General features: G+C 39.0%; 1 protein-coding gene across 1 annotated transcript in view; it reads left to right on the top strand.

Annotated features, from left to right (window-relative positions):
- Positions 1-25,637, top strand: part of zgc:64051 (leukocyte surface antigen CD53) — a 47,379-nt gene that overhangs the window by 4,823 nt on the left and 16,919 nt on the right. Inside the window, exon 2 of the mRNA XM_028796560.2 lies at positions 21,044-21,112. Within this exon, the coding sequence (XP_028652393.1) occupies positions 21,050-21,112 (63 nt within the window). The 5' untranslated portion in view covers positions 21,044-21,049. The remainder of the gene's footprint in view (positions 1-21,043; positions 21,113-25,637) is intronic.

The following is a 25,637-nucleotide window of genomic DNA, read 5'->3' as shown; positions in this document are numbered from 1 at the left end:
ACTTTCTGTTCTCATTTTCTGTGCCACAGGCAAAGGGTGACATAGTACCTCATCTTAAGGCTAATTATACTGATGTTCTTCCTTCTGATGGCTCCAGGAAAACAATGTAGCCTTGATACTAGATCAAACTGTTTAATAGGTCAGATATGCAGTTCTCTCTTCTGCTGCATGTACACAAAATCAACTCCATTCCCACTGTGGTCAGCTCTGATGCAGTACATATGAGAGGATCTCCCCTACAAGGAAGGTCCTTGCAATATATTCAGAGAAGTTTGAAGCATTAGAACCAATGAGACTAGTATGAGCAAGAATATTTGTGTCAGATATTTGAAATATTAAAATGTGTGTTTCAGTTTAAATGTTTAAATCAAGTCTAATTTTTTTTTCGATTGTAACATCACGTTTATGATCTCTGACATTGAAATAGTCTAAAATGATACTCCACAAGCTTATATTTGAAATTTGTCAGCTCTTACCTTCTGTATATATATATATATATATATATATATATATATATATATCTATATATATATATATATATATATATATATATATATAAGTGATGGTCTGTGATATGGTTAGCATATTTATAGCTAGAAATCCACAAAGGGAGAAAAAATGAATCACATATCTTAAAATAGTCTTTAATTCTTGAGCTTTTGACACCTATCAGGTGTCATCATCAGAGGAAGATGATTAGACATACAGGAATCAAAGGCATTATATAGCAAATGAGGAGGGGGTAGGTGGGTGTCAGAGGGTGTATTATTAAGGTGGGATTCAGAGGGTATTTTTGATTATTTGGATGTTGTTCTTTTTAAGCTTGCATACACTGGGTTCATGTCCATACGTCTGTTAAAAGCGTTTTATATATATTTATCTTATTTGTAATCAGCACCCTCAAAATAGTATAAAATAACACTCCATATCCCTATATTATTGAAGTTTTATGAAAAAGAAGTAACATTGATACCTCATATCCCATTAAAGGCGAAGTCCTGGGGTCAGTGGATGTCGCAAACACAACTTGAGGTTTGCATCATTTTTCCTGAAGACATCTATTGGTTTACTTTTTTATCATAAGTGTGTCATTTCCTGCACAAAATATGGCCCAAAATGGCCTAAAAGAGTAGTTTTTCTTTTAGGTCTAAAGGTCTAAAAACGGGAGGAATCCAAAAGTGCTTGACTTCTTGCAATATAAAAGGTATATCATATGTGAGGAGTTTTCTTGTAGCAGTGAGTCAGGAGGAGCCAGACAAAAGAAAAGAAAAAAAAAATCTGACATGATTTCAAAGTGTTCAAAAGTAATTCTTATGAACACACACACACACACAAATAAATAAATAAATGCTATCTAGGGAAAACAGCAACGGATTATGGATTTACAGGTTCAGACAAAATACTGGTGTATTTTGAAAATGAGAGGTCGAGCTGCACCGTTAAGAACATTCATAGCATCCATTTTCATATAGACTTGTACTTATAGATTACCAAACTAACTAATAAGATATATGCATTTCTTATAGGACACTCTGAAACTGATGTAAAGTACTGGTGGTCAACATCTAGAAAAAATGTGAAGTCTGCTGCATTACAATGTTTGTGAGGCTGCCTCCTAAATGACTGTTCTGTATGCTGGAGAGTGATGTGATTGCTTCTTTATTCCTTACGTCCTTGTGTATATCCTCAGTTGCTGGCCTTGCTCTGTCTTTCACTCCCTTCCTCTTCCTCATTGTGTGACCCCTGCCTGTTATTAAAAAAAATAGTTTTGGGGCACATCAGTCCATTCTGCTCAAGGAAACTCGGTTTGAACATTGATCCGGTCACTGCTTGTGTGAGTCTGCACATTCTCCTCTCTGTACAGATTTCTTGCCAGGTACTCCATTTTTTTTCTCCCACATCTCAAGCTGGCTATATTTAAATTGGATAAAGTAAGTGAGAGTGGGTTTTTCCTCAGCACATTCTGAGAGGCATGAGCACTCTTTCCAGGGTTGATTCCTGCCTTGAATCAGATGTTGCTTCTGCAATGATGGGTACCAGCCTTCTGTAACCCTTAATTGGATTAAATGTGCCAGCAAATGAAGGGATGCATGGAGTCTTTTTCAAGGTCTTAATCTCTTGGCCATAAGAGTGCCTCACATTTCAGTGGAAGAGGTTTCAAGTTCAACCCTGGCCCTCCACTTTGTGGTTGCTGGTGTTTACCCAAATCAATTTCTTGTTTTAATTAGACTTCTCTATTAATTAAACAAGCTGCCATTTCCCAGTTTCTTTGTTTTATTGTGTTAACCAGAGGTTATATACTTGTTATGCTTAATGATTACATGACGAAGCAAACATGTGTGTGTGTGTATGTGTGTGTGTGGTGTTAGATGGGTATGTATTCATTCTTTTTTTAATACTTTGTTCTTTGGTAATGTTCTGCTTATTTAAGCAATTTAGCAATTAGTGTTGTTTACGCCCTTTGTCTGATTTGATGATTATTAATTGTCAGTATTCTTTTTCTTTTTTTAACTTTAATTGAATTTATTTAATGCATGTAACATTCCATACAATCAAGTTAAACTTAACAAAATTAAATTCAACTCAAATACCCCCCCCCCCCCCCATCCATGAGAAAGAGAGAAAGGCCAACAGCCTAAGTACCCTAAGTTCTTGTCTATAAGCCGCGGCTTATCTAAGGAAAAAAGTTGTGAAAATGAAAAAATAGAATATCGGCTTATACATAAATCCGGTTTATACAGTAATCCCTCCTCCATCGCGGGGGTTGCGTTCCAGAGCCACCCGCGAAATAAGAAAATCTGCGAAGTAGAAACCATATGTTTATATGGTTATTTTTATATTGTCATGCTTGGGTCACAGATTTGTGCAGAAACACAGAAGGTTGTAGAGAGACAGGAACGTTATTCAAACACCGCAAACAAACATTTGTCTCTTTTTCAAAAGTTTAAACTGTGCTCCATGACAAGACGGAGATGACAGTTCTGTCTCACAATTAAAAGAATGCAAACATATCTTCCTCTTCAAAGGAGTGTGTGTCAGGAGCACAGAATGTCACATAGATAGAGAAAACAATCTCTAGCAAACAAATCAATGGTGCTGTTTGGCTTTTAAGTATGCGAAGCACCGCGGCACAAAGCTGTTGAAGGCGGCAGCTCACACCCCCTCCGTCAGGAGCAGGGGGAGAGAGAGAGAGAGAGAGAGAGAGAGACAGAGTTTGTTTTTCAGTCAAAAATCAATACGTGCCCTTCGAGCTTTTAAGTATGCGAAGCACTGTGCAGCATGTCCTTCAGGAATCAGCTTTACAAAAGATAGCAACGTGAAGATAATCTTTCAGCATTTTTAGGCGAGCGTCCGTATCGTCTAGGTGTGCGAACAGCCCCCCTGCTCAATCCCTATACGTCAGGATCACAGATAGTCAGCGCAAGAGAGAGGGAAAAGTAAGCAATCTAGCTTCTCGGCCATCTGCCAATAGCGTCCCTTGTATGAAATCAACTGGGCAAACCAACTGAGGAAGCATGTGCCAGAAATTAAAAGACCCATCGTCCGCAGAAATCCGCGAACCAGCAACAAATCCGCGATATATATTTAAATATGCTTACATATAAAATCACAATTTAAATGACCGCTACGCGTGCGTGTTGACTCGGCGACGCCCAGAGCAGAAAGAACGTACTCCGGCCGCTCCAACCGCGCCATGCGGGGAGTGAGAGAGACGCCAATATCTCACACTCTCTCCCCCCTTAAAGAAATTAAATGGGTGCGAGTGAGACCACTGACCTCTCTCCCTTCTATTAGTTATAGGTTATAGTAACGTTCGGCTTATCCATGAGTCCGGCTTATCTATGATACGATTTTATTTTAAAAATTCGTATGATTTTTGGTCTCCGACTTATACATGAGTCCGGCTTATAGACAAGAACCTAGGGTAAAACTTTTCAGAGTAGTAAAGAGAGAAAGGAGTCTTTCACAATATAAGTGCTTAATCTAAAATATGCTTGATTAGATCGTGACAGATTTTAAAAATGTTTTGAACAGATCCTCTAAGAGAGAATTTTATTTTTTCCAATTTCAAACAGTATATAACATCAGTTACCCACTGACTTAAAAGAGGTGGGTTAGGATGATTCCAGTTGAGAATGATAAGTCTACGTACCAGTAGTGAAGTAATGGCCATTCCAGTTTGTTTGTCCTTCTCCACTTTAAGCCCATCTGGAAGTCCACCAGACACAGCTGTTAGTGGATTAGGAGGGATTGTGACACGAAGGCTGTCTGAAAGGCATTTAAAGATTTTGGTCCAGAATGATGTTAATTTGGTGCAGGTCCAGAACATGTGGCGCAGTGAGGCTGGAACTTGATTGCAGTGTTCACAGGTTGGATCTTGCCCTGGAAACATTTTGGACAATTTTTAGGTGTGTTCGATAGATAATTTTAAGTTGAATAATTGAATGCTTTGTGCATATGGAGCTCAAGTGAATTCTGTGTGTGGCTGCCTTCCACTCCATTTCTGAAATGTTTTCTCTCTGTACTTTGGGATCTTTAAAAGAAAGAGACTTTAAAATGGTTTAATATATTATAAAAATGATGTCTAAGTCTTCAAGACTGATCAATATCTCTTCTGGAATAGAAGTAAGTGGGAGGTGAGGAAAACTGGGCAGATTTTGTTTAGCAAAATTTCTAATTGTGGAGAAATTTATTTGATGGGAAACTAAATTTAGAGTGTAATTGTTCATAGGATGCAAAGACATTATTTATATACAAATCTCTAAATTTTTTAATCCCATAAGGTTTCCAAACATTAAAAAGTTTGAGTGGGTGGAAAAAGGTGGTTATCATGTAGCTGTGCCACAGATAAAATATTCTTTAAAAGCCTATTCTAATGTAGATAAGATAGGAACTCAGCAGAATAATGAATTTTAATTGAAAAGAACAAAAAAAGAGTGGATCACCCCACACCCATAGGACACTCCAAAGGACAAGATCATATGCCTTTTCCAATTCCACAAAACACATGTAGAGTAGCTGAGCAAATTCCATGAACCCTCCAGAATTCTTGTGAGGATAAAAAGCTGGTCCAGTGTTGCATGACCAAGATGAAATTTACATTGTTGTTTCTCAATCTGAGTTTCGACCAACATCTGGACCTTTTTTCCAGACCCCTGGCATAGGCGTTCCCAGGGAGGCTGAGGAATGTGATCCCCATAAAGTTGGAACACACCTTCTGGTTTCCTTTCTTAATGATGGAGACCATCACCCCAGTTTGCCATTCCAGATTCAAGGTCTCTGACCTCCAGGCAATGTTGCATAGGTGTGTCAGCCAAGACAGCCCAATAACATCCAGAGCCTTCAGGAACTGAGGATGAACATCGTCCACCCCTGGGGATCTGCAGCCAAGGAGTTTTTTCTGACTTAACTCAGCTCCGGTGATAGATGAGTCCTCCTCTGAATCTGTAGTCTCTGCTTCCACAAAGGAATGCATGTCAGTGGGATTTAGAAGTTCCTTGAAATGGTCCTTGCAATCACTTGACTATATCTCCAGGTGAGGTCAGCAGCACTCCCTCCCTGCTATAAACAGCATAGGCCAAAAAAAGTACCTGGCCTGCTATTGTGAGCTATTTGGTTCCTGAATAACTAGAGCATGAGTGTGTTTTTATATTTTTTTTGCTGGCAGTAAGTCAGACTCATTCATGGTGCGTGTAGGAATCCACCAGGGCTGCCCTCTATCACTGAGTCTCTTCATAATGTTTATGGACAGAATTTCCAGGCACAGGCAAGAAAGAGTGTATCCAGTTTGGTGAAGTCAGGATCACATCTTTAGCTTTTCCAGATGATCAGCATCTTTGGTCTGTGACCTCAGACATGCGCTGGGACAGTTTGAAGTAGAATGTGAAGCAATCAAGATGAGGATCAGCACCTTCAACTCTGAAATCATGATACTCAGCTGGAAAAGGTTGGAGTGCCCTCTTCAGGTTGAGGATGAGGTGCTTCCTCAAGCCAAAGAGTTTAAGTATCTCAGGGTCTTGTTGATGAGTGAGGGAAGAAAGAAGTGGAAGATCAACAGGCAGATCAGACTGGTGTCTGCATTTATTAAGATGTTGTACTGGTTAGTCATGGTGAAGAGAGAGCTGAGCCGAAAGGCAAACATCTCAATTTACCAGTCGATCTATGTTCCTGTTCTCCGCTATGCTCACAAGCTTCAGGCAGAGACCAGAATAACTAGATCATGGATACAAATGGTAGAAATTAGCTTTCTTCTCAGGATTGTCTGGGCTAAGCCTTCGAGGTAGGGTGAGGAGTGCAGACATTCAGAAGGAGCTCAAAGTAGAGCTTCTGCTTTTCCATAGTAAAAGGATCCAGTTGAGGCGATCCAGGCATTTGCTTAGGATATCGGGATGAGAACTTAGGGCAGACCCAGGACACGCTTGTCACCCCCCAAAGGGGTTGGATGCAGTAACAGTGAAAAGTAAAGTCTGGAATTTCTTACTGCTGCCCAGGCTTCCCAGACCTGGATAAGTGGCAGAAAATATAAGGATGGAATTGAAAAAAAAATGACAAGGCAGAGATGAACTTTTAATGCTATAGCAAAAACAATCCTACATTCTAAAAAATGTAATCTTGCAGTAGTTCACTTACCTGAATTCAAAATATGAGAAGGAAAAAGAGTCAGCTAATTAAACAATGAGATTAATTCGAGGTAACACTGATGTACTGATTGTGAGATTGGTTGAGACAAAAACCTGCAGCCACAGGTGGACCACAGGAATGAACTTGAAATCCTCACTACACCTGCATTAACGTGAAGACACACCTCCCTATGTGTTTCAGTGTATTTTCAGATGGACGTCAGCAGCACATGACCAATGGCACAATTAGAGTTTAGAGAAAAATGCCTTCTCAGATTTTTATCACGTATCTAATTAGGTGCATTGGCGATTCTAAATTGTCCCCAGTGTGTGCTTGGTGTGGGAGTGCCCTGCGGTGGGCTGGCACCCTGCCCGGGGTTTGTTTCCTGCCTTGCGCCCTGTGTTAGCTGGGATTGGCTCCAGCAGACCCCCGTGACCCTGTAGTTAGGATATAGTGGGTTGGATAATGGATGGATGGATGGATCTAATACAGTTGAGAAATTACAGAAGGGCTACATCAGGGTACTTCTGGAACAGGAAGGAACAGGTTAAGATTAATGCAAGATTTTAAAAAAAGAAAAAAAGAGAGCACAAGAGACAACATTTCTTCTGTTACATCTTAATGAAGTGTGATTAAGACATGCCTAATGAAGACTTAACCAGACAGCCAAAGTGAGGGTTTAAAAACAATTCCCTGCACAGCAGTGCTTCTACTAAAATAATGTCATCTGCATTGTAACATGGGCTAAAGCCAGTCAGTTACTGCAAAGTCACCATGGCCTAACTGAGGCATTCCTCTTGTTAATAAAGAGCAGAAATTAGCCACGCTGCAAAATTTCATGGTGGGTTCAAAGAACATTTAGTAAAAACAGATAAGAGGGGAAAAAAAAAACAAAGAGTAGTTTCATCTCATTTGGACGTAAGCCTGGCTTCTGGTGCGAGTGGATAAGTAGCATTTGAATAACAATTGTTTGGATATATTTCTTGCATTTATACTCTAAAAGGAGAGAAGACTTCTGACATCTCTTGGCATCTGGAATAATGTTACTTTATGATTTACATCTTGCCTGAAGAAAGGGCCTGAGTTGCCTCAAAAGCTTGCATATTGTAATCTTTTTAGTTAGCCAATAAAAGGTGTCATTTTGCTTGACTTTTAACTACAATTCATAATGGCTAACACAGTACAACACCCTAGTACTATGGAATAATGTTAAAAAGTGTGAAATATAAAACAACAAGCTAAAACATCACTGCTGCCTCATCTAGGTCTTGCCATCATGCTGTATGCCCGTTTCAGATGTTCCCAGGAAAAGCATTACATCTCACCCCATCTCTTTGGATCAAAGACAACCTATTTCAGATACAAAGACATCAGACTATTGGTGTCTGTTCACCCTGTAGACATCCTGGTTACCTGCCTTAAAATGGCAAAATAACCCCACTTCTGCCATTTAGAGACTTTCCAGAGGACTATTTTACTATTCTCACACCAAAAAAAGTAGAACATGGTCTTAGATTCACCGACTGAGGTCTTCTGACCCCTTGCCTAATCTCATTGGCTTCACGTTCTATTTTGAGCCCTCAGGTAAACTGTTTGTGAAGCATTCAGAACACGTACACTCATGAGTGATGCACTTGTGTACAATACATCAAATATATAGATGCAGTTCTATTGCTGTTGCGGCTTTTTCTCATCCTGTTTGACTCTTAGCTTAGTTGGTCACTCTTGCTGTTCAATCCTAGCTCATCTTTAGCGTAAATTACCTTACATTACCATTTACTTAAATTACTGCAATATCACCCTTGAGAAAAAAAAAACCAGTGTATGGGTAGCACTGTGGTGCAGAGGTTAGCACTGCTGCCTGTAAGCTACAGGGGCCTGGGCTGCTGTATGTACTGAAGACAAGCAGCATCTATCTATCTATCTATCTATCTATCTATCTATCTATCTATCTATCTATCTATCTATCTATCTATCTATCTATCTATCTATCTATCTATCTATCTATCTATCTATCTATCTAAAGGACCACAGTCATCCAGCACGCCAGCTGTTCTCCTTGTTACCGTCTGGCAGACGATACAGGAGTCTGGCTACTCGGACTACAAGACTTAAGAACAGTTTTTACCACCAGGCTGTTCGACTCCTCAACAGCAACACCTGAACACTTACATACACTTACATTACACCTACATTGCACTACTCACACGCTATGAATACTGACTGGAACATGCATTTGCACTTTATTGAATATGCATCTGTACTTATAAAACATTATCTGTGCAATAACTGTCATTTGTACTTTGCTGCTCATTCAACTCATATTGCTCTATAACTTCTCTTAAAACGTACACATTTTATTTTATATGGCTTGTCTATTTTTAAATTGTAATTTTTTTTAAATTATTTTTTAGCTTTATTGGATCTAGGCTGAGTGACTTGTTTTTCTCGTCATACACATTTCATTGTATGTTGACCCTGTGTTAACCTATATATGACAAATAAACCTAAACCTAAACCTGAATGATTTGCACGCTCTCATTGTATCAGTTTGGGTTTTTCTAGCTGTATTTACATTTGAATGTATGTGGGAATGTCCACTTTACACTTGTGTTGATGCAGGTAGGACCGCTTTTCCTCACAGAACAGCTTGAAATCTCAAAGTAATGGATTCATTAAGATACTGCAAACATTTCTTGGGTATCTTGTCCATCCTGACTTAATGGTATCACACAATTCCTGCAGATCTTTAGACCACACATGCAAGTTGCAAACCTCCTCCTCCATGTTATTCCAAAGATGCCCTGTTGGATTGAGATATGGAGACTGTGCAGGCCATTGGAGTTAACATGAAGTCATAGTTATGTTCATGGTGTCCAGACATCCAGAACACTGCAGCAGAGTGGGTTCATGAAATTGGATGGATGAACAAGCAAGAAAAAAGTCTTAATCTATAGTTTTCTTTATTGACTAATATTTGTTTTATTGATAGATAACTTTGTCTTTTCTTTAAATGGGAGGTCTGAAAATCAATAGTACACCTTGTGACAAGGATTTAGGAGTCATAGTGGACTCATCACCATCAACTGCCAAACAGTGTCCAGAAGCTATTAAGAAGGCTAACTGGATGTCAGGTTATATAGCGCCCTGCTGTGTGGAGTACAAGACCAAGGAGGTTCTGCTCAAGCTTTATAACACACTGGTGAGGCCTCATCTGGAGTCCTGTGTGCAATTTTGATCCCCAGGCTACAAAAAGGACATAGAAGCGCTCCAGAGAAGAGTGACTAGACTAATTCTAGAACTGCAGAGGATGATTTATGAGGAAAGACTAAAAGAGCTGAGCCTTTTCAGTTTAAGCAAAAGGAGATTAAGATGAGACATGACTAAAGTGTTTAAAATTATGAAGGGAATGAGTCCAGTGGATCAAGACTGTGACTTTAAAATGAGTTCATCAAGAACACGTGGTCATGGTTGGTAACACGTTAACGGTAAATTTCATTCAAATATTACTAAGTTTATTTTTTTTACACAGGGAACCACAGACACTTGGAATAAGTGACCAAGTAGTGTGGTGTACAGTTGGACTTTAGGGACTTTCAAATCTCAACTTGATGTTTTTTTAGAAGAATTGAGTGGATTGGACTGGCAAGCTTTGTTGGGCTGAATGGCCTATTCTTGTCTACAGTGATCTAATGTATTCTGTTCATCTCTCAGAAGACAGTACAAAACTGCTCTTACACTTCAATTTAATTTAACCTTAGTACAAACCAGGAAGAAAACAACTGAGATTGACATTTTCTTTTAAATATGTGGCTAAGGGAATTCAAATCAAATATTGTAGGCAAAACAACAATGATTAAGGGCAGCATCGTGTTCAGACGTTAGAGCTGCGGCCACAGAACTTCAGAGTCCTGGGTTGCAGTCACATGTTCTCTTTGTGTCCATATTCTTTTCTTTCTTTTTCCAGAAAGTTCTATTTTCCTCCCACACCCCAAAGATGTGTGTTTTAGGTTAATTTGCAGGTTTCATTTTGACAAGGGGTGTACATAGTTTTGTCTAGAAATATACTGGTTCCTCCATTGATAATCTGGATAGACTCCAGACTGCCACACCCTGAATTAAATTAAGAAAAGTTTTTGATAGATGGATGGATTCCATTGTAGAAAACCCAGGAGTTTAATCTCCACCATTGATAACTGGCCATAGTTCATCAATTAGGTAATGGACAGACATTGTTGGCTTCAATTTAGCTTTAATCAGTTCCATCTTGTTTTTTGTGTGCTTTAACAAATTTATATTTATATGTGTACCAGTCTGCTATTTAGTAATTAGTAGAATCTATACTCATATTTTAACTCAGAACTGTTCACAGCATTGTGTGCCTACGCTCAGTGAAGAACGCCATACAAAAAATAAGTTTTATTGTATTGTATTTTATAGACAAAGAATACATTAATAAAGAGTTTACAAGACATGTTGCAGGAATAGGGGGTCACAGGGTCGCAACTGCTGTTTTCACCCAATATAAATGCAATGAGGGCTGTGTCCAAATAGTTGGCATTAAGTCGAATTTGCTTGCTGGGCGTGTCATACAAGAACGTGTCTTGTCTCCTGTTTGTGGTTTTCATGCACATATTATCAAGGCACAGTCAAGAATGTGAAGGAATCTAGTTGGGGAGGCTAGGGATAGCTATTGCTGCTTTATGGAGATGACGCTAACCTCTTTACCACATCTGATTCTGACCTTTAGTCTGCACTTGTACGATTCCCTGCTGAGGATGAAGCAGCTGGGATGAGGATTAGCATCTCCAAGTTTGAGCTTATGGTCCTCTCTTGGAAAAGACTGGATTGCTCGCTCCATCTGTCCCTAGTAGAAGAGATCAGGTATGTTGGGATCTTGTTCAAGAGTATAGGAAAAAACTGGAATATAAGATTGACAACAGACTAGAGTGTCAGCAGCTGTTCTGTGGGCACTGTACTGATCAATGACAAAACTATTGGTTTGTCAATCAATCCACATCTCTTTCGTCCTTTATGGTCATGAGCTGTGATTAATGTCTGAAAGAATATTAGCACAAGTGGCAAAAAAGAGGTTTCTTTGTGGGCCAGGGCTGTCATGTCCTGTTAAATTTCCAGCTCAAACCCCCGTTTGAATCTTCCCCTCGGAGTTTTGAAGACAATATTACAGTAAATGCATAAACCATCATAGAGTGAGGGGAAAGGTTTTGCTTGGTGTTTCAAGCGTGATGCTAGAGCAGGTGGTGGAAGGGAGAGTTTAAAAATAACCCAAAATATATAAAAATATGTAAAAAAAAAAAAGCCAAAAAAACCACAGCCTACAAAAGCACATTGTGATAGACGGTCTGACACCCCAAATGGAGTGGAACCCTATTCCCCTGATGGGCAGGGAGGCCAAGACAAGGGATGTTCATGAAGCACCAGATAACTTTCCCACCCCTGGTCCAGAGGCATGCATGGAGCAGCACAGAAACATCTGTGATGCCACGACTGATGTCCCAGTCGCTATGAATGAGATACTCTTACTTAGCTGGGGGGCATCCTGGCCTGGATGGTTGTTGGTCTTCTTCTTGATTGGGAGAACAGAAGGAACGTAGCCCTGTGAGAGACCTTCGGTTATCCTGAGCAAATTGTTCCATCACACGCTAGGGAGCAATACCCCTGCTGACCAGCCCCAGTATAGGTGCCCACAGGACACCCTGTGATTTGTGGTTCCATGTTGGGTTCCATGAAGTCCACTAGGGGCAGCTAACAAAAGATAAATGCCCTGATTCAGGAGGATTCTGCCTGTCCTGGAAGTTCTTCCTAGACACAAGGGTAGGGACCAAGGAAGCACTCCCAGATTGAGTTTTGAAAAGACAGACCTCAACCAGGTGAGTTGGAGTTTGGTGGGTGCAGACAACACTCACCTGGGAGAAGTTGGAGAGAAGAAAAAATACTTAAAGGGACTGGTAGGTGCACAGTACACTGAGAAGCCTGTCCAAGGTATTTTTGTGAGAAATAATATATGTATGTTTGCTCCAAAGAAGTTGTCTGTGTAGTTGTGTCTGGAGGTTTGGGGCCAAAGTGTTGCCCCCTGAAGGCCATATCATTTCTCTATATGGAAGTTGATCAAAAATTGGGAAAAAACCCTTGACCTGGCAACACTGTCACAGGGTGACTGGGCTGACATTTGAGAGATTCAAGTGAGTGTAGGAGTAGAGTGGCTGCTCCTGAAGATCGAGAGGAGTCAGCTAAGGTGGTTTGAGCAAATCATTAAGGATGCCCCCCAGGTGGCTCCCTCTACCCACTGAGTGGAGACCCTGTGACGAAGCCAAGACAAGCTGAAGGGATTATATCTCTCAGTTAGCTTGGGAACACCTGGGAATACCTCTGGAAAGAGCTGGAATCTGTAGTTGGGGACAGGGAAGTCTGGAATGACCTGCTGCCACCATGACCCTCACCTGGAAATAAGATTTAAAAAAAGAACAGCAAATGCTCAAAACTCATCAAACAAGTGCTAAACATGCACAAAAGTTCTTGCCTATATCGTAGCCACTGGCATGCTTTGCAAGATATACGCAGAGCAGGGAACATAATAAAATATAAGAGATGCGTTCTTTTTACTAGCTGCTACTTGGAATCAACAGCAGTGGTGGACTTTAAACAGTGCTGTCTGCATGGAGTCTCACAATCTCTCACACTCTCTGTGTACGTTCCTTTACGTCCTGGTATTTTGGTTTTCCTTCCACATCCCCAATGAGAGTTTTAGGTTAATTGTCAGTTCTAAGTGGCCCAGTGTCAGCATCAGTGTGTCTGTGATTGCTCCCTGTAGTAGGCAGGCTTCCTTCACCACACAGTATGGCTTACTACCTTCTGCCCAAAGCTGCCCGGGACCTCACAATCTCTAAAATTTAAATGGGTGAGGGAGTGTTATTTTACTAAACATTTAATTTGATTTTATTATCAGAGCCATTTTACACCAATACACAGCAGTGCAGTGTTCTGACCCATTTCTTAATAAGATCCCAAGTGCACCTGCACTTACTTAACCAGCTTCTCCTTTCCATATGTCGGTTCAGTGCTGGCTACTATTTTACAGCTCACAGTTCCATCCCTTCATGTAAAATGATTGTTATACTTCGTTTTTGGCTCCTGAGTGCTCTGACTGCAGTCATTGGCAGGGCAGGAAGTAACAAAAAGAGATGTGGCTTTTGCAGCTTTAATTTTTCTACAAAGCCTTTACTGACATTTTTGCTTCTCACTAAGAAATAAATAGAAGTCACTGAGATGGGTTTATTTTTGGCTTTTCACCGTGGTGTAGTTTTGTCAGTTACAATGTTCTGACTCATTTGATTGCACTCTTTATATGCTGAAATTAATTATTGTGGATTTTGACCATTGTTACATTTTATTAACTGACAGCAGAGACATGCACCGCATTACTGCCTTCCAGCTTTATTCCTTCTTTCTGCAGACAGGCCTGCTTAATGGTGAAACATGCTGCTGGAACCGAATGGACGTTGCAGTATGGTGGCACAATGTCAGTGCAGAAAATCTACCTATTAGTGAATTGCATCAGGATGGAAAACAGTTTTCATTGGAGCAGTTAGTGCTGCTACCACACAGCCCTAGAGATGCAGGTTCCATCCCATTCATTGTCTGTGTGAAGTTTACACATTCATCTTGTCACTGCTTCAGTTTTTTCCTCCTTCCTCCTGGTGCAAGTTGTATCCTCTGATGTTTACTTAAATTTGATTAAATCTAATTACACTTCCACTTATGAGCTCAAACCACAATACAGTAGTCTAATTTAAAAATTGTAGATAGATACAACCCATCTATTACGCATATAAACTACCTACAAAAAGTATTCAGCCCTTTGGAAATTTTCACATTTTATTATTAATACAGCATTGAATCCTTGTAGATTTAATTTGGCCACTTTGACACTGATCAGCACGAAAAGAATCTTTAATGTCAAAGACCTCTGTGAAATGGCATGTCAGTTTTCTAACCTGCTTAATCTAGACAGGGGTCACATTGGAGGCTGGAGCCTATCCCAGCTGGCATAGGGCTCAAGGCAGGAACATACCCTGGACAGGGCAAAACTCCATCAAAGGGCAAACACACACACAGCAAACACACAAGGGCCAGTTTATATTGATATCTGATATTTTCTGATATACTTTTATTAATCCCCCTTTTGGGGGTCACAGCACAGGGTCAACCATTGTACCGAAGCACTGGAGCAATTTTCAGGTTTACAACTTTGATCAAGGGCCCAACAGAGTAGGATCCCTTCTGATAGATAGATAGATAGATAGATAGATAGATAGATAGATAGATAGATAGATAGATAGATAGATAGATAGATAGATAGATAGATAGATAGATAGATAGATAGATAGATAGATAGATAGATAGGAGATAAAAGACAGTATATAATAGATAGATAGATAGATAGATAGATAGATAGATAGATAGATAGATAGATAGATAGATAGATAGATAGATAGATAGATAGATAGATAGATAGATAGATAGATAGATAGATAGATAGATAGATAGATAGATAGATAGATAGATAGATAGATAGATAGATAGAATGTTATTTGTCTCCAGGAGTAAATTTGTCACTTTATAGAAGTTCACTGAAGAAATAAATGCATAAATATATAGATAAGTAAATAAATACATAAACACACATACTTTGGTATGAACACATGTCAGAATTACTATAAAGAAAGGAAATAAAAAAGAAAGAAATCTTCTGATTTGGCTGTCACCGTCTCACATTATGCAGGCATATTTCTGCTTGCATAAAGGAGCCCCTGTACCGTTTCTTGACATACGTCTGCTGAATGATTCCTTGGCTGAAAGTCCTTAGTGTTCAGAGTGAGGATGTTCAGCATTGTTTATTAATGGCACTCAGTTTTATAATTAATTAATGGAAATGTAATATAAACACAAAATGGTAAGTTAAGTGTCTCTGAAGTTGGATTTTACATTTGAGATTGTGTTGGTTTGGACATGTGAAGAGGAGAGATGCTGAGTATATTGGGAGAAGTATGCTAAGGAGAGAGCTGCCAGGCAAGATTAAAAGAGGAAGGTCTAAGAGAAGGTTTATGGATGTGGTGAGAGAGGACATGCAGGTGATGGGTGTGACAGAGCAAAATGACGAGGACAGGAAGAGATGGAACAAGATGATCTGCTGTGGCAACCTCTAACGGGAGCAGCTGAAAGAAGAAGAAGAAGAAGTAAATATTCAGTGTATGATGTTAAATGAGCCTTACCTATAAACTACCAGGGGTACCCTTTATGCTGCCCAGGAAAATAAATTATTCAAAGGGGAAAAATTTGTATAGTTTCACAAACTAAACCACCTGTAGGGAAACAACTTTTAGGTCAGGACAGGTTGGGGAGCATGCCCTGCTACACAGCGCATTGCCGCACCCACCATATGATGAAATAGCTCAGGATCCCAGTTGGCAACCCCCCAGGCAGACACACAGTCCAGTCCCACCCCCTGGACAAGACCATCTGTCTGCCTCAGCCAGTTGTTACGTGTGTGACCCCTTGGCCTGGTCCAGACACTCAGGTCCTCAACATTGAGGAGCCTGTGAGCTGCTCAGCCTCGGGGAATCGCGCCACATGGCTGTAGTGCCATAACTGATGCTCCCTCACAATTGAGGTACCTCATTCAGGACTTCATGAGCAACTGCTCATTTAACACAAAGTCAAACCAGTGATACTGAAGGACTCTCCGAAGAGACACAGTACCAAAGGAGTCCAGTCTTCATCTCAGGTCACTGGATAGCGTCCATGTCTCACAATCATATAGCAAAACAGGAAGCACCAGGACACTAAAGACTTAGACCTTCGTTCTTTTGCAAAGATACACTACTGAGAGCGCCACGCACCCCATTTCCAGCAACCTCATGACACCCCATGCTCTCGCAATCCGTCTACTAACTTCATAGGAAGAGTCTTTAATGTAATGCAGAAATAAAATAACATTACAATCTCAAGCCTGCTTAATCAATCATATTCAGGATTATATAGATAACATCCTGAAATAACATGAACAAAACTAAAGTAAATGCCAGGATGGCGAATGCTGGGTAATTTGGCCCTTTTCTGCTCAGAAGTTTATGTACTGTGTTTTTACAGGACTCCTCAAGTCAGTATGTACCCATACCTTAAATTTTAAGAGAGTGAGGCCGCAGAGGTCAATCATTTTTTTAAGTCAAATTTTGTTCATGTTACTGAAGCCTGAAACATTTGCTCTATGTCACCTGATCACTAATTTGTCCCTTGATTATTTAGCACTCCCCCAATACTGCCAGACAGGCTGTTGCTTACTGCTAGCTGCTATGATAGCACTGCTTAGTGTGACAACCACAGCAGGCAGAGGTCATCAGTTACTGTGAGGTAAACAGCTAAGGTTCAGCTTTGTCACCAGGTTAAAAAAAAATTAGCTGCAATGGTGTATGCACAAAAGAGGTTGCATCTCTGGGTGATGCAACTCATGGGTAATGTATTTTGCAACAACAGGAAGTGCTGTAAGAAGGCAAGACATTAATCTCTGTTCATGGCAGAAAATGTTAAATACAAATTCTATTATGAAAGCAAAACTCTTTACTTACACAGGTTTGTTTTCTTTTTTGTGAAAAATTATTTATTGAATATTTGCAATGTAGGAAATCAAGCAGAACTGTACCTTGACGACACCCATGGCCCAGACCACCCCCTCCTTCCTGAGGGGGTTGAAGCGCACTGAACATTAACAAACAACAGACATTCAGGAATTTAAGGGACTGAACAGAGGTAGATCAGCCCTTAACAGTTTTCAGAGAATGCTTTATATGTCTCAAGATGCAGATAATTCCACATATAATAATTTTCAAAATGAAGACGGTCTCAGTGGGTTTCCATTGTGATGCAAGGATACGAATCTCTATCAAACAAGGTGTTGCTGATAGGAGGAGAGATGTAGGAATATCTAAAGAAATTTAAATTTCATTGAGTAGAGAAAAGAAGCCAAGGAATGAGATACAAAAGTCCAAAAAAAAAAAGAGAAACAGGAGGACAGAATCAGAACATGTGGACACCGAGTGGGCAAAAGTGACGAAGAAGATCAGGTTCAAGACCCATCATATAGCACTTGGGGGAGGAGTTAAGAATTGTGAAGGAGCTTTAATTGGGTTTGTTGACAATTAGGATTTCAGGAATGGCCTTTTACATTACAACATATGGTCACCCAGGCACAGGTAATTGAAATTAAGGTTTACAAACAATACATTATAGAGGCTGGAGACAGGACGATTACTGGGCTGAGAAAGAGTGAGATGGGGAGTCAAGAGCATGAGCAGGTAAAACAGAGGAAAGAGAGATATTCCATGTTCTTTAAAATGAACACATTTGTAAGTAAAAGAAAAAGGATGAAGAAGGAAGAGAAAAATTGGACTGAGCAGATTGGGACAAAAGGAGCCCAACAAGTGCACTGCCATAATCCCTGAAGTCTCCCAAACAGGATAAACACATGAGTAGTGACTGATGTTAGCAGCATTTCTATAGCACATTTGCATACATACAATGAAGCTCAAAGTGCTTTACAAGATGTCAAAGAGAAAGGTACAAGAAAAGAGAAAAAAAGATTAGGCAATAATATTAAAGAATAAGTAACAAAGACAGAAAAACAAACTAATCTAAACAATCTTAAAAAACAGATAAATATCAACTAAAAGAATAGCATCATTATATACAGTGTCATGATGTAAGTCTCTAAAGATGAGTCCGGTGATAAGGTCAGATGTCAAAAAATTCCAGTTTAGATGGAGAAAAAAAAAACAAAATCTGTAGGGGTTCCATAACCAAAAAGACCCCACAATGCATTCAAGCTAACATAAATACTTAATAAATTTATTTTGTATATAAGTAGGGAATTTCATTGATGCTCAAATATTTCTCTCGACCTGATGCCAGATATTGAGGGCATAAGGGATAATAAGACCAATGGAATGCCTATAGAACTTAGGCTTAATGGCTAAAAGAGAGTCCCCACTAGAAACTGTGAACGGATAATGGAGAATCAATATGCAACCACAGCAGAGGAGGGGAAGGAAGAGATAGCCAGGACCAGATAGGTTGTAGGATGAAGTCCAGTGGTGTTGTCCTGTAATTGGTAGACACTCATCCGTCAAACCTACTTCTAATTAGTGTTGCATGGGTACTAAGATTGGGTCTCTTGCCATATCATAAAAATTTACAAATAAAGTATTTAACTTCTCACCAATAATTTGCGAGGAAGAGGAAACACATAGCTCATATTCTTTTTAGTCATGGCTAGGTGAGGTTGTAAGGATAAAAGTTTGTTGGTCCAAGAGCAGATAGCAGCATTGATTTTGTTAAATATATGACAATATTTAGAGTTAGCTATTGCTATAATTGATGCAGAAATATACACCATAGATACCTAAAGTAGTTAGTAACTGGGATTAATGGAGGTAAACAGATTTTCTGGGATAAACATACAAGTGGCAAGAGTTTGAATTTTGTCCAGTTAGTTATGTAACTGAAGTAGATTTCATAAGTTTTAAGCAGAGTCTAAAATAGCAGGATTAGTTAAAGAATCATTACAAGGTAAATGAGAACATCATCAGCACAGAGGGAAATTCTGTGAGAAAACCCATGACAAAGTATTGGTGCCTGTACCTGACAGTTACAGATCGCTGTTGCCAGTGGTTCAAGGGATCAATTAAATAGGAAATGGCAATGTGTAAGTCCCTGCCTAGCCCCTTTTATAATGGGGAAGGGATGGGAGATTGAAGACTTTTTGAGGACAACTGCAAAGGGTGAGGAATGTAACATTGTGATCAAATTTAAAAATCCATTTTTGAATCCCATTCTGACTTGCCACAAGAAAAAACATTTCAATCAGGGTGAACCAATTTATGAATAATTTTCTGTAACTGACAAACAAGGACGCAAAACTAAACGTATTATATCTGAATTCATAACAGATAGAGGCCAAAAGCTTTGACATAACATAGGATCCTTACCTTGTTTTAACAACAATGTAACACCAACCATATTAATTCTTGAATTCACATGGCAGGATGAGGTGGTCTCTTTGATCATGTCAGAAAGGGGATAAATAGTTGATTTTAAAAGAAAGTCAATTAATTCAGATGGAAGCCCATCCAAACCTGAAGTCTCACCTGCAGTCATGGAGTCCATGGCTTCTTTAAATTTAGCTAAGGTATAAGAACAATGCTTCTTCATCTGCAAGGCATAGAAGAGGTAGATTGTTGAAAAACACTTTCAAGTCTTTTTTGTGAAGAACATTTACAGTACCATAAGTTCTCACAGATTCCAGAATTCATGAATGGTGGTATATGGAGTTTGCACACAGGCTTACTCCATTTACTCTCACATCTCAAAGAGAAACTGAAATTGTATCAAGAAGTGGGCTCTGTAATGTACTGGTACCTCGTTCAGACATAGTTCCTCCTGCCATATGTCCTGTTTTACCAGTGCAAGATTCCTGACTTGTACTCTAATAAGCATGCTTGGAGATTGAATAAAATGACCCAATTTATAGTATATATATGTTATAAACTGTATATATAATTTATACTATGTGACACAGTACCTCCTCAGGTGTACACCCCTTTGCGTCCCCTTACAGGGGTCAGCACCTGAGGCGAAGCCTCTGACATTGTGCCACAGCAGCTGGTGTGCTTACATGTTAGGGTGAAGATCAGAGTATTACATTCATAGGTCTAAATCACAATTTGATTATTTAGATGGTTACCTACCAGGTAAAACTTGTGCTTGGTCGGTCAGTCGGCCGGTTTGATCCCTGTAAGGGGAAGCAAAGGTGCGTACACCTGATGAGCCCCAATTTGTACATGTGTCGTGTACTCTTGTATTATTTGGCAGGTACTGTATCACATATCTATGATCTGGTTGTTGCAACTGAGGGGACATGGCAGATGTTTGCCAACTGGCTGACCAACCACAAGCATTACCTGTTAGGTAACCACCCATATATCAGATTGCAATTCAGACCTATGAATTTATAGTATATATAGCACTATATGTATGTATTAATGGTTATGCAATATGCTGTGCTGGAGTGTGCTATGGTGGTTCTAAGCATACCAAAGAACAATTATATGTAATTTGTAAATGAACACAGAAAGATTGCATTTACCATAGTTTTATAAATTAAAATGGGAAAACGTTGGAATGCCAAAGACAGACATGCTATACTGTAATGTACCTTCCTTTTTTATCATTGAATATGATGGGCATTTTATGGAGATTCTCATGAAAATGGTGTTGCAGATTCAAATATAATTTTATTATAAAAGTCTGCTATCAGTCTTAATAATTGCAACTATTCCTTTCTTTTTAGAGCAAAATGACTCAGAAATGTGTACAGTTTCTCAAGTATACCCTCTTTGCATTCAACTTAATCTTCTGGGTAAGTTACTTTGTCCATTTTAAGGATATTGATGTAGGAATCTAGAACAGAGATGAAGGCATGTTTGGTGTAAATTTTATGCAAATGTTAGAAAAACTGGTAACACTTTAGTTTAGTTACTGATAAAATGCATCTTTTAGTCATTTGCTATTATGTAACAAGACCTTAGGAAGCACTTCTTTGGGTCTTTATAACACACACAAAGCAACAACAAAAACAATATTTTATTTCTTGTGTGGCACCCGGCTGGTGTTCCTACCCGGACGGGATGCCCAGGAGGACCGGAGGAGGGCTCATGCCTCCTCCAGAACATGAGGGGGCGTCCGCCCTGGTTGCTTTGGGGGCCACGGGTACAGAGCATGGAAGCTCAACCCTGTAGGGGCCCGTGGTCACCGCCAGGGGGCGCCCTGATGCCTTGGGAGCCCTGGACCTCAGTACTTCCGCCACACCTGGAAGTACTGGGGGGGAAGAGGATTGTGGACACCCGGAAGACTTCCGGATGTACCGTCAGAGCTTCCGCCACACAGGGGTGTGGCTACGGAGCCCCTTAGGATACACCTGGAGCCCTTCCGGGGTGAATAAAAGGGGCCGCCTCCCTCCAGTCAGGGGCAAGAGTCGGGTGGAAGAGGACGAAGCTTGGCGGAGAGGAGTGGAGGCAGACCAGAGACTGTGAAAGGCATTGTGTTGTGGCCAGGACTTAAAGGGGTGATTGGAGCTTCGGCACTGGGTTGGATGCACTATTGTGTTGTACACATTGTAAATAAACTTGTGTTGGGTGAAACTATGACGTCTACCTGTCTGTGTCCGGGCTGTTCCCCACACTTGTATAGCCCAACGTCACACTAAGAGTAACACAATTGGCTTTAACAGACCCTATTTTTGACAGTCCCCCGACCGTGACTTCCTAAGTTGACAAGAAAAAAAAACTAAAAAAAAAACACTTGTAAGGAACTAAAAAATAGAAGAAATATTGGGAAAGGCAATTTGGAGAGAAAAAACTTTCCAGGTATGCTGGGTGTACAATGAGTGTCAAAAAATGGGGAAAATTCAATACACAAAAAGATTACAAGTAATCATCTTCACAGATCTAGATGGCCAATCTATCATTGCCTCCTCAGGAATTCAGTACAATAGTAATAGTACAAACCGCAAAGCAAAATGCAAGAGTAGATGATATCACTCACTAAATACAGAACTATCACATATGAGGATTACGATTTGTTCAGAGTTCTGGAGACCTCAGCCAACAAGCTGCCTCCCCCCTACTGACCATTCCACAGCTGAGTCAGTGTGGGGCCGGCCAATTAGGTGAAAGGACCCTTCTACCTGATGATTTCAGTGCTCCTTTATCAGAGATGACTTTTTCATAGGCAGGCAAACAATTTGGCAGTAGAGCAGTGGCACCAAGTGCCACAAGTGAGTACTGAGAAGAGAAATAAAGTATGTGAGGGTTAGTTTATAACTATCTTATTACTTATGTTTTAGTGCTAATGACTAACAGCAGAAATACAGTATACACAGTTAATCAGCAGCTCTAGTCAGGGTATACTAAACTGAAGTAGTGAGTCTTCAGCTGGGATTTAAAAGCTGAGACTGAATGGGGCACCTCTTATAATAGCAGGCAGATCATTCCACAGCTTTAGGGTCTAGCAACTAAAAGCTTGACCTCCCACTGTTATTTTATTAATTCCTTGGAACCATAAACAGACCAGCACCTTGAGATTTTAATGTGTGGTTTGGTTTGTAAATAATGATAAGCTCAGATAAGTAAGCATGACCTTGACCATTTAAGGCTTTATATGTTAAAAGGATGATTTTGAAATATGCCCTAAACTTAACTGGCACCCAGTGTAAAGATTTAAGAACTGGAGTGAGCTAAGCCTCAACATTGTGTTTATTCATCTCTGTAATATGACCTGCTGATAAACCTTCACTTTGGAGTGGTCTGAGGTGGCTTAGCTGAGACACATTTCTCTTGACGTTACATATTTAGTATAAGACTTTCATATTAACAAGTCATTCTACCCTCATGTCAATATGCCACACAGCACAGAAATGAATAACCTCTCTACTGATGTTTTATAAGTGTTATGAAGATCAAAAGAAGTGTTTATTAAGTCTTGTCACATAACACTAAATGACTAACAGATGCATTTTTGCATTATTTAAACCAAAAAAGTTACCCAAAGACTTATTTGCTCAACAGAGAGACTTAATCTGTTCTGATTTTTTATATTGTAAATTACTATATTATAATAATTTAAATAATTATTTAAAAGCTAAAAAAATCATCTACCTACCAGGACATATGCAAAACGTTTTTTATATCTTGGCAAAAAAATCATTCAATGTTTTTAAAGCTTGTCTGCCAGGCATTTGCTCTGTTCTTTGCTTACATTTTTTTTAAAACACATGATGAATTGTTCCATAATAGACCTTTTCTTCATATGGCTCCCTTAACTTTTAGAGCCTTTCTATAATTACTCATTTGATTGCTTAATACTGCTTATAATTCATTTATTTTTAATATATATATATATATATATATATATATATATATAATTTATTTTAATATTTATTAACATTTTATCTGTTATCAAATACTGTAGAAACTGTCATATCTCGACTCAATTAATATTTTGCATAAGCTTGGTTGAAAAATGAGACAAGCTACATTTGGCTGAATGACCAACTGTTCCAGTAATCATCCTATGATATCAATGATAAGGTTCATAGGGTCAGTACTGTCACATGTACAGAGTGCAGTGAAATTCTTACTTGCATGACCTAATTAACATGCAATGCGTTGCTACTCTCTGGCACCATGATCAATGAATATAACTACCTTACTGCAAAACGTACATGTTGCATTGCTATAAAAAAATAATAATGAGTAGACAAAAAACTCTCATCTTGCCATGTGCTCTATGCCTAAATACATGTTTAAAGTAACTGGGATCAGTGTTGGACAAATTGCTAATTAATGCCATTCAATTTGCCTGTGATGTTCTGGGCATCTCACCTGCCATCCTTTTTATTGTGAAGAGTCAACACATTATAGTTCCATCACCAGCTCACTAGTAACTACACCTTGTCGTCTTTCCCCACTTTATTCATAGTATTTAACAATAACAGTTTTAGTGCTTTTTGTCAAATTATTGCTCTACTTTGTGAGGCAGATATGGGCAAACTTAGTCAGGGTGCAACGCAGTGGTGATCGATTGGCATTCATGTTAGTCTGCTAATCGCTATCTACATCATGCTAACTTTATGTTGGTCTTCTAAAAATACTCTCACAGGCTTAATCTGCTATATTTTTACACTCATATTTTTAAGTAGTCTCCTTCTTTGCAAAGCAGATAAATTTTGCATAAGGAGGTCCTGAGCTACATGATAAAGTATGAATTAATACTTGTCCGCTTACTGGAAATGATCTGTCTTTTAGCAAATAAGGGGTAAGCCTAAAAGTCTTGGGAGTAAATAAACGTCTGTAAAACTGAAAAAGTAAACGTTTAAGCACATATATGTTGAAAAGAGGAAAAAGATTAAAATAATCGTGCGGACAGTTTCTATTTAAATGCAAAGAAAGTTAAAGAAAGTTCAGTTAAGGATAATAAATCGATTCCGTCATCATACTCAATGTGCTTGTAATGGAAACCTTTCAGTATTCATGCTGTAAATAAAATGTGCCCTGATTTTGAAGATGCACTCAAAACTGAACTGCTTTCTTAGGTCACATTTGTTTATTTTGTTTGACATTTGCAGGGCTACTTAGTGAGTCAAAGGTGAGGAATAAATTGGCATCTTTGTGGATTACAAAATTAATAATTAGTTAATTATCATTGTGGCATTAATAATTAATTAATCAATTAATCATTGTGGCAACTAATAATTAATTAATTAATCAAACATTTCCTGTAATAACATCAACAGTGATTAGTCAGTCTTTATAGCAACAGCATTAGTCAATATGTTCATTTTTAAAATACACTCACAACTGGCAATCGGCCATTACAGCAGTAATATCTGACAATTCAAAACTTCATTCATTTTTATAGTGACAGCATCAATCAGTATTTAAAAAAGCAGTATAAACGAATTGATTAATTAATCTCAATAATATTAGTCAGTTCATCTTTATTTCAATAAAGAAACCCTGTGGATTTTTTAATCTGTTATACAAATCAAATTATTAACACATGAACGCAAGCAAGAGATTTCTATGTTGCACTTCAGAATGTTAGTTGTAAGGACTTACTGTAGATAGATAGATAGATAGATAGATAGATAGATAGATAGATAGATAGATAGATAGATAGATAGATAGATAGATAGATAGATAGATAGATAGATAGATAGATAGATAGATAGATAGATAGATAGATAGATAGATAGATAGATAGATAGATACTTTATTAATCCCAAGGGGAAATTCACATACTCCAGCAGCATACTGATACAAAAACAATATTAAATTAAAGAGTAATAAAAATGCAGGTATAACAGACAATAACTTTGAATAATG

This window comes from Erpetoichthys calabaricus, chromosome 3 (assembly GCF_900747795.2).
Source record: "Erpetoichthys calabaricus chromosome 3, fErpCal1.3, whole genome shotgun sequence".
Classification (NCBI taxonomy): Eukaryota; Metazoa; Chordata; class Cladistia; order Polypteriformes; family Polypteridae; genus Erpetoichthys; species Erpetoichthys calabaricus.
The sequence above is the reverse complement of the archived record's forward strand: the minus strand, read 5'-3'. Positions and strand labels throughout refer to the sequence as shown.